We start from the raw sequence: 14,274 nt of genomic DNA on the forward strand, positions 1-14,274 counted from the left end.
AAGAGGGGCTGCAGGGGTGGGCAGCTGTCCCTGGGTTTGGGAATTGGAGTCAAAAAGGGCGAATCTCAAACCCTACTGCTGTTCCCCTTCTCTCCTCAGTTTTAAGGATGTTTTTATTGGAGCTTCTAGAGTTCAGAATTCCAGGGTTTCCATGGAACTGAGCTTTAAGGTCCCTTCCAACCAAACCCTTCTGGACCTCTCCAGTGTTCAGCTCCAAGTGATGCTCCCAGGGACCTCTGGTGCTGCTGAGCTCCAGCTGCTGCTGCTTTAATGGGATTAAGTGGAGCTGGCTGAAGAAACCCCTTTTTGCATGCTGGCCAAGGGGTTCTGAGGTCAGAGGGGATGAACTCTTGGTGGCATGCCCTGGGGTGAAGCAGCTCTGCTGAGGACACCCCACAGTGTGCCCGAGCTCCCTGTGCTGGTGCTGCCCAGTGGAGCAGCTCAGCGAGGATTATCTCAAAGACTTGGCACCTCCACACGTGAAAACCAAACAATTTCAACATCTGCCTGGGTTGCACTCGGTTTTGTAGAGTTTTGCTCTGTGGGTGGAATAAACTCCTTCTTTCTTGCTCGGGAGGAGTTAATGATTTATGGGTCAACGGGCCAGCTCTGCTTTCTGCAGAATTGGAGCTTCTCGCCATGGGGCCATATCTGAGCGTGTGGGCGTTTCCAAACTCCTCCTTTGGCTGGGGCTGGAGCCCGAGGGGCTGGAGGAGAGCAGTCCCTGTTTCATCCTGCAAGTGCTGGACACGCCGGGGCTCTCCATCTGCTGCCTCCACAGCTCCAGGTAAGACAATTCCCAGCCCTGCAGCTCCGAGTGCTGCTCTTGGGACCTGGGTTGGAGCTTCTGTGCGACTCCAGCAGGCACGAAGGGCAGTAAATGAAACCAGATTAAACCAGGAGGTGTGACAAGGGTCGGAAGAAAGGCAGAGGAGTGAAACAGCCATGGGGAGTGTTGGGTTTAGGGCAGGGAGCAGTGAGGGGGACCCTCATTTCCAGGAGGAAAGCAGGCACGTGGAGCTTTCAGAGCTTTGGGAGGGTTCGGGCTCATGATGTCCCTGGATAACACAGAGAGGGCTCTTACTGATCCCTAGGGGTGCCAGGTGAGTGCAAATTGCCCTTAAATTCCATTTTGTAAAGCAATTTGGTTTGATTTGTCAGCTTTACTGCTTGACTCAGGTAATACTGTTTGCACAGAACTGATGGAACTTTTTGCTTAGATGCCTCTCTCTCCCTCAGGGTAATTCATTGTTAGGGGACTGAACTGGTGACTCCAGCAGGATTTCATCTGACTAGGAATTTACTTCCAAGAGATTTATTACTAAAGTGTTTTACCCCTAAGTTTCCAGAAAAGAAATTCACCTCCTGCTCCTGCTCCTGCTCCTGCTCCCCTCCTGGGACTGTAGGAAGTGCTCAGGGGTGGAGAAATGAGACCTGGGCAGATGAGCTGTGCTTGCCCTGAGTATAAATACCCCTAAATACCCTTCTGCTGTCTTCACAGACGTTGGCCCAGGAAAAGAATGTGGTAACATCTGTGGGATCTCCAGGCAGGAATAAACATGTCAGCCCTGGAGCTGAGGAGGCAGAGGAATTGTGCTGCTGTCCTTGGGTCACTCCTCACTGCCGCTCTCATTGTGACTGTCCACAGTAAGTGAATGAGTCCATCAGGATAAACGAAGGTCCCCTGAAGGAAAACCTTCTCCAGGGCTTTACAAGACTTGGATCCTTCTCTTTTCCTCATTGCCTTTGCCTTTCAAGGATGCTGTAAATCTCTGTGATCAGAATCCATCTTCCTTTGCCCTTTTTTCCCTTTCTGTGGGAAGCAGATACAAAACTATTTCAGCTGAAAAAGTGCAATAATCTATACTAAATAGGGAGAAGAAATGCTTAATCTGTATTTTGTGTCCAGCCCTCGAATCTGCTGGGTGAGGTGTGAGGAGCGGGACTGGAGGGGTGAAGCTCCTCCCGATCCCTGCCAGCCACAGCCATCCCCAGCCACAGGCTGCACTTCTCCTCTTTGCTTCTGGCTTTGAGGAGTCTGTGGGCCACTGAGGGTCCTCCCCTGGACCTCCAGAGTGAATCCAGCCTGGAACCCCCCTGCACGTGTCTGATGGGGTCCGTGTCCGCAGGTCGCTGCCCTGCCCCGCCACGCTCCCCGTCGGCAGAGCCCAAGGAGCAGTTCCAGGGCATTCATCTGTTCCCCTACGGCTACAGGATGGAATTCGTCTGCCGGCCGGGCTTTGTGAGAAATGCTCGCACTGGAAACATCCTGATCTGTGGAGCAAACGGCATGTGGAGTGGGCCAAGTGACATCTGCATAGGTGAGTGTGGTTTGGGTGGGCTTGGTGTCCCTGCTCCCGCGGGAGGGGTCCCTGCCCTTGGGTTGGACAAGATGAGCTTTAAGGTCCCTTCCAAGCCAAACCGTTCTGTGGTTCTGTGGCTTTTCTTCTTGTCTGCTGATGCTGTCAGCTCCTTTGGTTGGAGCAGGATCCAAAGGGAGCCCTGGGATGGTGACAATGAGTGACCTGATGGAAAGCACCGGGTTTGTTCCTCGGGGTGCTGGCGGTGATGGCAGGAGCTGCAATCAGCTCTGGTGCTGGCTGTGCTTCACTGCGGACTCAAAGCATGTCCTTCTGCTCAGGCATTTTGAACTCTTGGGTCTAACAAAGCACTTGACCTTTAGCTGGGAAGAGGTGCTGTCGCGGGTCACTGCAAACCCCAGAGGCAGCAGCTCACGAGGCAGGCCCGGCCAGCATCGTGAATCATGGAATAACTTTGGGTTGGAGGGAAGATCTGGAGGTCTCTGATCCATCCCCTGGCTCAGAACTGGGGGAGTCTTTGGCTTTCCTGCCAAGAAGCTGAGCTGGGAGCTGACTGGAGCCCTGTTGTCCCCAGCCAAGGCGTGCACCTACCCGGGGGAGCCGGCCAACGGCAGACTGGTCCTGGCCGAAAGCTTTGCTTTTGGCTCCAAAGTGAACTTCAGCTGCAACACTGGGTAAGCCAGGAGCACCTGGGCCACAGGGCTTCTTCCCCTCCAGCCATTTTCCCCCAAGTTTTCCCCCTCAAGAGGACAGCCTGTGCTGTCAGAGCCTCCCCCATGGAGGTAATTGCAGACCCTGACTGAAATACCTTTTAAGCTTTCCTTTGGGAGCTTTAAGACTGGCTGTGAGTGTCTTAATCTCCTGCTTTGAGGCAGTTCTTCCCAAACTCAGGTTCACCCTCCTGGCTCTTTCCAAACCATTCCCAAAGTTTCAGTGTCTTTTTGAAGGAAAGACATGAATACTGAGCTCAGAGCTGTGAGCAGTTGATAAAGTAGATGCTTTTCCTTAGGAATGTGTCCTTTTTTTTTAAATTTAAAAAATGCTTTTGTCAAAAGGCAGCGTGTCCTCGAGAAAATGACGCTGCTGGCCAATTTCTGATCTGCTGGAATTCTGACAAAGGAGCCCAAACCTTCCTGGTGGTGATGTCATGGGTAACACTTCAGGAGTGAGTTTGTGGAGAAATTCCCTGTCTCCTGTCTCACGCAGGTACAGACTGATTGGACACTCTGAGATTGAATGTGTGGTTAGAAACGGGATTCTTACATGGAACAGAGATATCCCCACCTGTCAGGGTAAGCAGAGTGCCTTAATTATCTATTCTTTCAGTATCTGGGATGTGACTGGGGCTGGATAAAGAAGCTATTGTGTTGCTCTGGTGAGGATTTTGGTGTCTCAGTGCACGGTGGAGCCCGGAAAGATATTTTTAATCTGTGCTTCCCTTCCTGCAGAAATGTTCATTCACTCTCTGGAAGTGATGCAGCTGCTTTTGAGCCCAGGATATCCCAAACCCCCTCGGTGCCCAGTCCGAGCTTGGGGCTGGTGTGCAGCTCCTCAAGACCTGCCCTTGATTTCTGACCCTTCTGCCACCCCCTGTTTCCACTTTTTTCTGGCCAGATCTTTGGTTTGAAATGAATTAAATTTTTTTCTCTTCTTCTCCCTTTCCATGCTCATCTTCCCTCCTTCCACAGCGATTCCCTGTGCACCCCCTCCAGAGATAGAGAATGGGCAGCACAGTGGGATCGACAAGGATGATTTTGTGTACGGGGAATCTGTCACCTACCGGTGCCACAGCCCCAGGAGGGGGCAGAGATCTTTCTCCCTGGTGGGAGAGGCCTCGATTTTCTGCACAACCAGGGATAACCTGAATGGTGTGTGGAGTGGCCCAGCTCCGGAATGCAAAGGTGAGCTGCTCCCACGTCCCAGCACCAGCCCCTGCACTGCTCCTGCTCTGCTGTTTCCGCCCTTGGAACCTCCTCTGCTTCGTCCTGCTGCAGTTGAATCACCCATTGCAGATGGGACCCTCTGAGTTTGGTAGCTGTGACAGGAATTAGGGTCTCCCCTCACGGTCACCGCGTCAGCAGGGACGTGGGACTGGGATTTTACTGTGCTCACAGGGCAGGTGATCCATCTCACAGAACACCTGCAAAGAATTCCCAGACCTGCTGGGGTACCTGCTGCTCCCTTCCCCCTGTTCTCTTTATGCTTTGCCTTAAAAGCCGCTGCTGTGACCTGGAGCGAGGTGAACAAACCCACCCCGTCACCCTGCTGGGTGGCCTGGCCGTTTCCAGCCTTTTTGGTGGCAGAAGGCGATGGGGACGTTTTCAACACCCTCATCTCCCCTCTGGAGCCTGACTGCCGATTCCCTGCGTGCTTTCCCTGGCACAGTGGTGACGTGCAAGCAGCCCAGAGTGGAGAATGGGAAGCTGCTGAGCGGGTACCGGCCCGACTACACCTTCGGGGACACGGTGGTGTTCGACTGCGACTTCCGCTACAGCCTCAGCGGCAGCGGTGCCTCCACCTGCAGGGACAGCGACCTCTGGGAGCCCCCCCTGCCCCTCTGCCAGCGCAGTGAGTGTGCAGGGACAGCGGCCCCTGAGACCCACCCCTGCTCGGAGAGTATGGACCTGATTGGAAATTAAACGTTGTTACAGCAGTGAAAATTGCCATGCAGTCCGGAGTCACACAGTCATGGAATGGGTGGGGTTGGAAGGGACCTTGGAGCTGATCTTATTCCACCCCTTGCCGTGGGTAGGGACACCTCCCACTGTCCCAGGTTGCTCCAGCCTGGCCTGGGATGCTTCCAGGGATGGGGCGGCCACAGCTTCTCTGGGCATCACCCTCACAGGGAAGAATTTCTTCCCAATATCTGATCTAAACCCAACCTCCTTCTTTTTAAGGCCCTTACCCCTTTTCCTGTCACCCTTGTGAGAAGTCTCTCTTCTGGAGAAGAAAAAAAAAAAAATAATTATGTCTTCATTTGTCTGCCCTGCATTCCCTCTTTACCCTCCCCGAACTCGGATGGTTCAGTGCATCCCACCATGAAAAATGCGAGCCCATGGTTTTTACCCAAATTCCCTCCATGCCAAGCCCCGTGATGCACCACTGTCCCTAAACTGGTGTCTCACCCCCAGGCAGCTGCGATGACCCCCCCGATGTGAGGAATGCTGTGAAGGCCAGGCTGGCTGGGAACCTGTTCCCTGTGGACACCGTGGTCACCTACGAGTGCCAGCAGGGCTACCAGTTCAGCGCGGGGGAAACCACCCGCAACGTCACCTGCCTGCCGGATTTTGGGTGGAGTGCGGCCCCACCTCCGTGTGAAAGTGAGTGCCCTGTGACCTGCCAGAATGTGGGAAGGAGCTGCACGTGGCGTGGGGACTGCCTGGGGGACAGGGGATGCTCCGGGGGCCCAGCTTGGCCTTTGCTGAGTCTGGAATTCCTTTGATTTATTCCCCAGCCGCAGCGTTTTCTTTGCTTTATTTGCCAGCTCTGCTTTCCAGTCCCTTGAGCCTCTGGAAAAATCCGTTTTGGTGTTGAGGGTGCCTTGTTCTACCCAAGGGGAGGGTGCACCACAAACATTCCACCCTCCAGGAAAGCCCAGGGATGGTTTTGGGGCGGATTTAATGTCATGATGTGTCTGTGTCCTACAAGGCATCCGTCCTTGTCTTTACAACAAACCTCCTGTCACCCCGCTGGCCTTGCCACACTTTCACCCTTGCTGATGTTTGGCATTTCCCAGGAATTCTTTGCCCAGATCCACACATCCCAAATGGAAAGCCCATGCACCCATGGCACGTGAAAGAGGTTTATGAGTACGGGGACAGGCTGGAGGTGGAGTGCAGTGAAGGATTTGCTTTCGAGAGCCATGGCAGCAGCATCACCCTCCGCTGTACCCATGACGGCAGCTGGGACCCAGCAGTACCAGAGTGCATTCCAGGTGGGACAGAGTGGAGGGGTGATGGTGCTAGAAGCCATGGAGAGTTTTTCCCCACTCCAGGTGGCCCCAGATCTACTTCTCCTGGGTTAACTTGGAATGTACAGGCAGCAAAAATCCCAATGGGCCATTGTATTGCCCCATGGAAAAAGGGCAGGGTTTTGGCAAGGCGGAGCTGGTGTCCGGAGGAGTGCACAGGGTGTGTTGGAAGCTTCTAGGGGCTTGGGAGGTTCCTGAGAAGCCTGGGAGACATTTACCCAGCTGGAAGGGAGTGTGGTTTGTGTTTGGGGCTGCTTTGCTGACACGAGGCTGGGGAGCAGAGGATGTTCCCAACGCATTTTCCCTCCCAGCAGAAAATGCAATAGCATGAATTACTGACACTGCTCCAGCTCCTGACCCAGCAATGGGGCACTACAGCAATATCCACAAAAGCTCAGGAGAACCTTGCCAGGAGGGAAAAACCTGCTCCACCTCCCAGGGCAGCCAGCATTAGAGCATGGACAATTCCCTGTGCTGACGCTTTAGGGTTACAGAGGAGCCTGAGCCCTGCACCTGGGTGATGGTCACTTTTCTTCCCAGAGTTCAGATTTGTTGGGAGCTCTTCTCCACAGAAAGCGTGACTGGAGTCCCATCTGGAAACACACAACATCCTTTATTTTCCATTATTTCTAGAACCACATTGCTCAAAGCCTGACATCCCTCATGGGAGAGAGGTTTACAATCGCAGGAGTGGCTACACAGTGGGGGCCCAGGTGAGGCTGGCGTGTGACGAGGGCTACGCCCTCCGGGGCTCGGAGTCCATCACCTGTGGGGCCGATCTGAGCTGGGAGCCTGAGCTGCCCTTTTGTGACAAAGGTACGTGTGATGCACAGGGACAAGGGATCTCCTGCCTCGGTGCTGAGGAGCAGCACCAGTGGGTGATCTGCCTGCAGCACCTGGGGACAGGAGCTGAGCCAGGTGTCCTCTCCCTGGAGGTGGAATCAGAATCATTAAGGTTGGAAAATACCTCCAACATCATCAGGCCCAGGCTTTGACCGAAGGCCACCATGCCCTAACCCACAGCCCCCAGTGCCACATCCATGTGTTTCTTGAACACTTCCAGGAGCAGGGAGTCCACTACTGGAAATATCCCAGTATTTCTGGAGCCCTGAGCTGGTGTAAGAGGCCAGAATCCAGGCAGTAGCTTCTTGTGAATTTGCCTCACACCAACCACGAAGGGAACTTTGTACTGGGTGCCCAGAAATGATTTTGATTCTCACCTGAAGATGATAACTGCACATTTCTTTTCTTATCACCTCCCTTTATTCTGCAGTCTGTGAGCCGCCTCCACAAATCTCCTTCGGGCAGCACTCTGGCAGAAGGGACAGGGTGTTCCCCTACGGCACCAACGTGACCTACAAATGTGCAGAGGGGCTGTCCCTCGTGGGGGACGAGTCCATCTACTGCACCTCGGACGATGGGAAGAACCTGGCGTGGAGTGGACCTGCCCCGGAGTGCAGGGGTGAGTGTGGGATCAGGTTAAGCCCTGCTCCAGGAGCTCCAAACCCAGAGTGGATGATCCAGTGCAGCTCCTGTGTGACACCAGGACGCCTCAGGGTGTCCTCGAGGGCTGCTGCAGGTGGCTGAGGGTCAGCTATTGCATCTGAGTACAAAGCTGCTGCAGAGAGCGGCAGCAGGAGCAGCTCTGCCCCAGTACCTCTGTCCCCAGACCCCACTCCCAGCTCTGCTCTGTCCCGCAGTGGTTCGGTGCCCCAGGCCCGTGGTGGAGAGGGGAAGGATGACCCCGCAGAGGTTCACCTTTCCCTACGGGCTGCTCCTGCACTTCTCCTGTGACAAGGGCTTCAGGCTGCGCGGCGCTGCCCAGAGCCGCTGCCGGGCCGATGGCACCTGGGACCCTCCCGTGCCCACCTGCCAGCCAGGTGAGTGCCAGCCCCGCCTGCACAGCCCGGGGGCTGCTCTGCTGGCTCACAAGGGGAGTTTGCAGGGTGTTTCCTCCTCCATCTCCTCCCATTATTTGACTTTTTGTGTGCATTTCCCCTTTCAGTTCAGTGCCCCAGGCTCCCAAGGCAGGAGGATGCTGTGGTTCACTTCAACAAGCTCTGGTATGAGGTGAATGAAACCGTGTCCTTCACCTGCAAACGTGATGGGCATTTAGGGACACTTTCAAAAACCACCTGCTCAGCTGATGGCACCTGGACACCACCCCCCACATGTGTAAGTACCACCAGCTGCCCCATTTTTCCTGTTTCTTGCCCCATTTACAGCCTGGAATAGCTTTGCTCCAGCTCCACGGGGGCGGTTGCTTTGTCACCCTGCACTGGAGTCTCACCCTGCCTTTGCTTTTGTTCTTTTGAAGAAGAAGCATAATACCTGTGAGAGGATTCTGCAAAACAAAGCAGCTTTCCAGTGTGGGATCCCTCTGTCAGACCTGAAAACGCTGCTGGAAGTCCAGAAGCTCTACCTGGAGATCCAGAAACTTGAAAAGGAGCTAAAAATCCCCACCTACAGCTGACTGGTGGCACTGGGATTGTAAGAACCATTCCCTGGGTGTTGAATCATGATCTAACTGAGGATTTTTTATTACTTTGTAATTTGTGCTAATGCTAAAGCAGTCAGGACAGAATTTAGCAATTGGCCACAGATCTGGTCACACGAGGAGTCAAAGTGACTTGTGAGTCACCTTTCAGAGCTCACCAGGTTAAGTTTGTAGATCACCTCATGCCTTTTAAAGCTTCACATTTAGATCTGTTTGCTGCACTGGCAGTGCACAGCTGGGAAGGAACTGAGTGGAAGGAGAATTTTTGTGGTACAAACAGGAACGTGGTGACAGCCACTCACCTCCCAGCTGCTGCACCTCTCCAGTCTCTCCCAGTGCTGCCCAGTTCACCCACGCTGCACTCACTAGTGAGAACAACCCCTGCACTGCCCAGTTACTTTTCTCGTGGCCAAGAAAACCTCAAAGCCTCTCTTCTAGCAAAGCAAAAATGCCAGGTTTCCTTCCCGAGCAGGATGGATGGATCCACAGCAGGGCCACATCTCCGTGCATGCACCAAGGACAAATCAAAATGTACAGAAAGAAAGAAATGGCTGATTTTTAATTTTTTTTTTCCTGCAACATCCAGTGAAAGGGAAGCGCTGTGTGGGCCACGTGTCTTGTGATGGGACCAGGGATTACAATAAACCTGCAATTGTAACGGCAGCTCTGTCTGGGTTTCAATAATCCATCCCATCCCTCGTAAAGGGAAGCGTTTATATAATATATATGAAGTATATATAATATATACAGTGTATATAATAAATATTGCTTGATGAGATGCTGTTCCATGAGCTTAGGGGGGTGTGGGGGGTGTTTTCACAGCAGCCTGAGCCCCCAGCCCGCCTGCCCTGGGGGTAAATGTGCTTCACACACGTGGCCAGGCTGCTGCAGAGCTCTTTTAGCTGTAAAACGCCTTCGCTCCCTGTGTGCCCAGCAGGGCAGGGGCAGAGCAGCCTCCCCTGCCATGCCCATCCCTGCTGGGGAGCTCAGGGTGGTCAGCGCTGCCCAGGGCAGGTCAGCAGGGCTGGGGGTGGTGTCAGTGGCGTGTCTGGCGTGTCCCCAACTTCCCACTGCTGCTTCCCCTTCCCTGGCAGGCTCTCGGGGGAGAGGATCTCTCCTTCCCAGGGCAGCTCCCATCCCGCACCATGCCCGGGCTCCTCGGGCTGGGGCAGCTCCTGGCATTGGTGATTCTCGTGCTGCAGCCCACGGGGACTCTGGGTGAGTGTCCTCGCCTCCCTCCTCGGCTTCTCGGCTTCTGGGGCTCTGCTTTCCTTTCACGAGGGCTTTGGGAAGAGCTCATAGAGCCTTGCAGTGCCTGAAGGGGCTCCTTGAAGGCTGGAGAGGGGCTTTTCACCAGGAATGGAGTGACAGGGAAAGGGGGAATGGGTTTAAGGTGAAGAAGGGAAGGTTTAGATTGGGTGTTAGGAAGGAATTGTTCCCTGGGAGGGTGGGGAGGCCCTGGCACAGGGTGCCCAGAGAAGCTGTGGCTGCCCCTGGATCCCTGGCAGTGTCCAGGGCCAGGCTGGACGGAGCTTTGAGCACCCTGGGATGGTGGAAGGTGTCCCTGCCCGTGGCAGGGGTGGCACTGGATGGGCTTTAAGGTCCCTTCCATTCCGAGTTTAATCAGTCATGATTCTCTGATTGATTCTGTGATGCCCAGGCTGATGCCTCAGCCCTGGGGCACCCTCCAGAGCTGCCCAAGGCAGCAGGGGCATTGCCGGGCATCCCCCAGGCTGACCTGAGAACTGGAGAAGTGCAAATCTGCTGAGCAATGAATGTCTCTGGGAAGGGGAATAAGCAGCAGTTTCTGTCTGGAAGTTGGGGGTTCAGTTAAAACCAAACCTTGCGAGGAACTTCCCCAGCCCATCCGCACCTCCCTGCACCAGCACCGCCTGTGCACACTGGTTTTATTCTTAATGTTTATTGCTTTTACTTCCTGATGCTTCTCCATCCATTCCCCAAAGCCAAACATTACTAACGAGGTGCCAGTAATTAATCTGGGGCCTGGAGGAGACACGTACAGGATATTTTCCATGGGGATGGCACCAAAGGCAGCATCGCTGGCACTGCCTGGGCACGGTGCGGGTGTGGGATGCTGCTGCACCTGGATGTGAGCCAGGATGTCCTAACATGTTTTTAACTCTGCCTTGGTGACCTGCCAGCACTGCCAGGCATGAAGAAATCCCAGTTAGAGCTGCTGGAGTTTTGTTTTCTCTGCTATTTGTGATAAGCCCCAAATATTTCTCATGGGAGACATGGAAAGAGGAGGTTTTTTGGGGACATCAGTGATGTGCAGGTGTGGCAGAGGTTATGCAGTTGTTGTAGAGCCTCTGTTTTTTGTAAAGCTGGAGGGGGCTGCTGTACCCTGGAGTCACCCACATGAGTGTGCAGGTGAGTTGTCTGTGCCCTGCCTGAGCAAGGGCTCCAAGGGAAGGGCAGAAAAGGTGTTTGATTGTGTGGGAAGGAAACCCTACAGGTTTGGGGTCCTACCGGTGGCTCCTCAGGATGTTTATGAACCCCCAAACCCTCTGCCTCAATCCCTGCAGTCCTTAAACGGCTTTGTCTCCTCTCACCCCCCAGACAGAGCTGCCGTGACTCTTGGTCACCGTGGTGGGATTGTGTAAGGACACCCCTGAAAATCCCCTTTCTTTTGGTGATCCCCAGAGGCTCAGTGTCCCATCCCTTCCATTGCAAACGGGCAGCTGAGATCTGCAGAGAACTTCACCTATGGCAGCACGGCCACGCTGGAGTGTGACCCCGGCTTCACGGCGCTGGGCACCAGCACCACGGCGCGGTGCACGTTCAACGGCAGGTGGTACCCACGGGTGCCCTCCTGCGTCCCAGGTACGCTCAGATTCCCTCTCCCGACCTTTGCCAGGTGCAATCGGCTGCTCCCAATTCCCCAAAAGCACCTGGAGTGGGGCTTGGAGGGTGGGCATCACCAGGAGCGGTGCTGGCTGGCAGGATTCCCTCTGGGATCGCCCTGGGAAGCGTGGCAGGGCTGTCCCCTCCTGCAGGGTGCACCCACGAGGTACAAAAGTGCAGAGAATAAAGATTCCCCCTCAGTTCACATCCTCTGGTGAATTTTCCCCTTTGTTTTTCCCTTTCCCTTCACCCCACACACCCCACAGCCACGCTCAGGGGTGCTGCTGTCCCTCACTTATTTTTGGGGTTTTCCACCAAGGGAAAGCTCCCAGTGCGGAGGGTCTGTGCTGTCCCCTGCCCTGGCATGGGGCAGTGCTGAGGGTCTGTGCTGTCCCCTGCTCTGGCATGGGGCAGTGCTGAGGGTCTGTGCTGTCCCCTGCTCTGGCTCAGGGAAGTGCTGAGGGTCTGTGCTGTCCCCTGCCCTGGCTCAGGGAAGTGCTGAGGGTCTGTGCTGTCCCCTGCCCTGGCATGGGGCAGTGCTGAGGGTCTGTGCTGTCCCCTGCCCTGGCATGGGGCAGTGCTGAGGGTCTGTGCTGTCCCCTGCTCTGGCCCAGGGCAGTGTTCCCACCCTCCCGCTGTGGAGCACGCCGACGTCCAGCACCGGCACGAATTCCTCGTTGGGACCACGCTGACCTACTCCTGCAGAGTCGGGTTCTCTCTGATCCCTGGAGTGTCCCCAGCAACCACCTGCCTTCAAAACTTCACGTGGTCCTCGGTCCCAAGGCTCTGCCAGAGTGAGTACCACACTTCCTTTGCTTTGCCAACAAAGCATCGATTTAATGACACCGTTCTCAAACCCCTGCTCGTGCTGCTGGGCCAGCAGGGCTTTGTTGAGAAGCTTTGGCTCTCCCTGGCAATAACTTCGCTGCTCAAAGGGTGGCGTGGCTGGAAAGGAAAAGCTGCAGCTCCCCCTGGTTATTTGGCCGCTCAGACAAGGATTCAGGGATGCAGCCATGACATGCCATCCCCTCAGCACAATTTATAGCTGATCACAGGGCGCTCACATCCTTCTGCCTTCCAAGAGGAATGGTTGTTAATCTGTAATTACCACCCCTGAGCCTGCCAGCTCTGGTTAGAGGTGTCTGGCAGCGCTATCAGGCTGCCTGGCAGCTTTGCTGGGTCAGTGAAGCACCACTGCTGGGAGTCCCTCTGCGCAAATCTCTCCTCTCTGGTGCTGCTGTTCCCCTCAGAGGTGCAGTGTCCCACCCCGGTCATCCCCCACGGGAGAGAGGCCAGCCCCAGGAGAGAGGGATACACCTTTGGGCAGCAGGTGGAATTCCGGTGTGACCACGGCTACGTGCTCATGGGCAGCGAGAGGGTCCAGTGCCTGTCCGACGGGATGTGGAGACCCCCCGTGCCCTACTGTGACAGGGGTGAGTGGGAACAGCAGGAGCTGGGGGAATTCCATCCGTGGGGAGGGACAGCAGGGAGAAAATCGTGTGAGGAGTGAGGAGGAGGTGCCCGAGGCGCAGCACTGCAGGGCTGTAGCATTTCCATCTTCTACCAAAATTGATTAAACGCGTTGGTTAATGGGACTTGCAGCTGTTTCTCAAAGGACCCTTCAAGGTGTTTATGATACTCACCATTCCCTGACCTTGTTTAGGATAGTTTCTCATGGAAAAGAGGAGGGGATAAGGAAGGGGAAAGGGCTGAAGGGGAGGGCACAGATGCTGCAGTGCTGGGGCCATGCTGAGGGTTGGGTTCAGACTGGGAACACTGGCAGGGCCAGGGCCAAAGCTGGCCAGAGGCAAGGAGGACTGTGGGGAGAGCAGCATTTGGCATGAACATCGAGAACCAGCCTCTCCTGTTACCTCCCTGCATTCTGCCTCCCTCATGGAATGAGGAAAACCTGACTTTTTCCTTTCCCCTCACCCAGTCTGCGATGCCCCTCCCAAAATCACCAACGGGCAGCACTCTGGCATAGGGGTTAAGCAGTTCCCCTATGGCTCTGAAGTCAAGTACAGCTGTTCAGAGGGGCTGTCCCTCATCGGGGACGAATCCATCCACTGCACCTCCGAGGATGGGGAGAACCTGGCATGGAGCAGACCTGCCCCAGAGTGCAGGGGTGAGTGGTTAGACCTGTGTGGGGTCGGGGTATGGGGTCAGGCCCTGGGCGCAGTGCTAGCACTTAGCTCAATGGGTTAAAGCCAGCAGGGCTGCCAGGAGGTGCTGCTTCCTCCACAGGAGGGGGAATGATCCATTTGGAAGTGACAGACTCTGGTTCTCCCAGCTGGAGGCCATCAGGGGGTCGGGAGGAGCAGCTCTGCCCAGGTCCCCACTGTCCCTGGGGCAGGGCAGCAGCCAGACCCCACTCCCAGCTCTGCTCTGTCCCGCAGTGGTTCGGTGCCCCAGGCCCGTGGTGGAGAGGGGAAGGATGACCCCGCAGAGGTTCACCTTTCCCTACGGGCTGCTCCTGCACTTCTCCTGTGACGAGGGCTTCAGGCTGCGTGGCGCTGCCCAGAGCCGCTGCCGGGCCGATGGCACCTGGGACCCTCCCGTGCCCACCTGCCAGCCAGGTGAGTGAGCGTTTCCTCCTCCATCTCCTCCCATTCCTTGATTTT

General features: G+C 55.4%; 1 protein-coding gene across 1 annotated transcript in view; it reads left to right on the plus strand.

The window, feature by feature from the left end:
• Window positions 1–645: 645 nt before the first annotated feature.
• Window positions 646–14,274, plus strand: part of CR1 (complement C3b/C4b receptor 1 (Knops blood group)) — a 59,732-nt gene continuing 46,103 nt past the window's right edge. Inside the window, exons 1-20 of the mRNA XM_048328348.1 lie at window positions 646–787; window positions 1,502–1,647; window positions 2,130–2,321; window positions 2,896–2,995; window positions 3,528–3,613; window positions 4,010–4,222; window positions 4,707–4,889; window positions 5,453–5,641; window positions 6,058–6,255; window positions 6,925–7,107; window positions 7,565–7,753; window positions 7,992–8,171; window positions 8,297–8,466; window positions 8,609–8,761; window positions 9,697–10,006; window positions 11,453–11,632; window positions 12,268–12,447; window positions 12,904–13,086; window positions 13,590–13,778; window positions 14,050–14,229. Of these exons, the coding sequence (XP_048184305.1) occupies window positions 1,560–1,647; window positions 2,130–2,321; window positions 2,896–2,995; window positions 3,528–3,613; window positions 4,010–4,222; window positions 4,707–4,889; window positions 5,453–5,641; window positions 6,058–6,255; window positions 6,925–7,107; window positions 7,565–7,753; window positions 7,992–8,171; window positions 8,297–8,466; window positions 8,609–8,761; window positions 9,697–10,006; window positions 11,453–11,632; window positions 12,268–12,447; window positions 12,904–13,086; window positions 13,590–13,778; window positions 14,050–14,229 (3,346 nt within the window). The 5' untranslated portion in view covers window positions 646–787; window positions 1,502–1,559. The remainder of the gene's footprint in view (window positions 788–1,501; window positions 1,648–2,129; window positions 2,322–2,895; window positions 2,996–3,527; window positions 3,614–4,009; window positions 4,223–4,706; window positions 4,890–5,452; window positions 5,642–6,057; window positions 6,256–6,924; window positions 7,108–7,564; window positions 7,754–7,991; window positions 8,172–8,296; window positions 8,467–8,608; window positions 8,762–9,696; window positions 10,007–11,452; window positions 11,633–12,267; window positions 12,448–12,903; window positions 13,087–13,589; window positions 13,779–14,049; window positions 14,230–14,274) is intronic.

The sequence above is a fragment of the Corvus hawaiiensis genome, chromosome 24 (genome assembly GCF_020740725.1).
Source record: "Corvus hawaiiensis isolate bCorHaw1 chromosome 24, bCorHaw1.pri.cur, whole genome shotgun sequence".
In the NCBI taxonomy this organism is placed as follows: domain Eukaryota; kingdom Metazoa; phylum Chordata; class Aves; order Passeriformes; family Corvidae; genus Corvus; species Corvus hawaiiensis.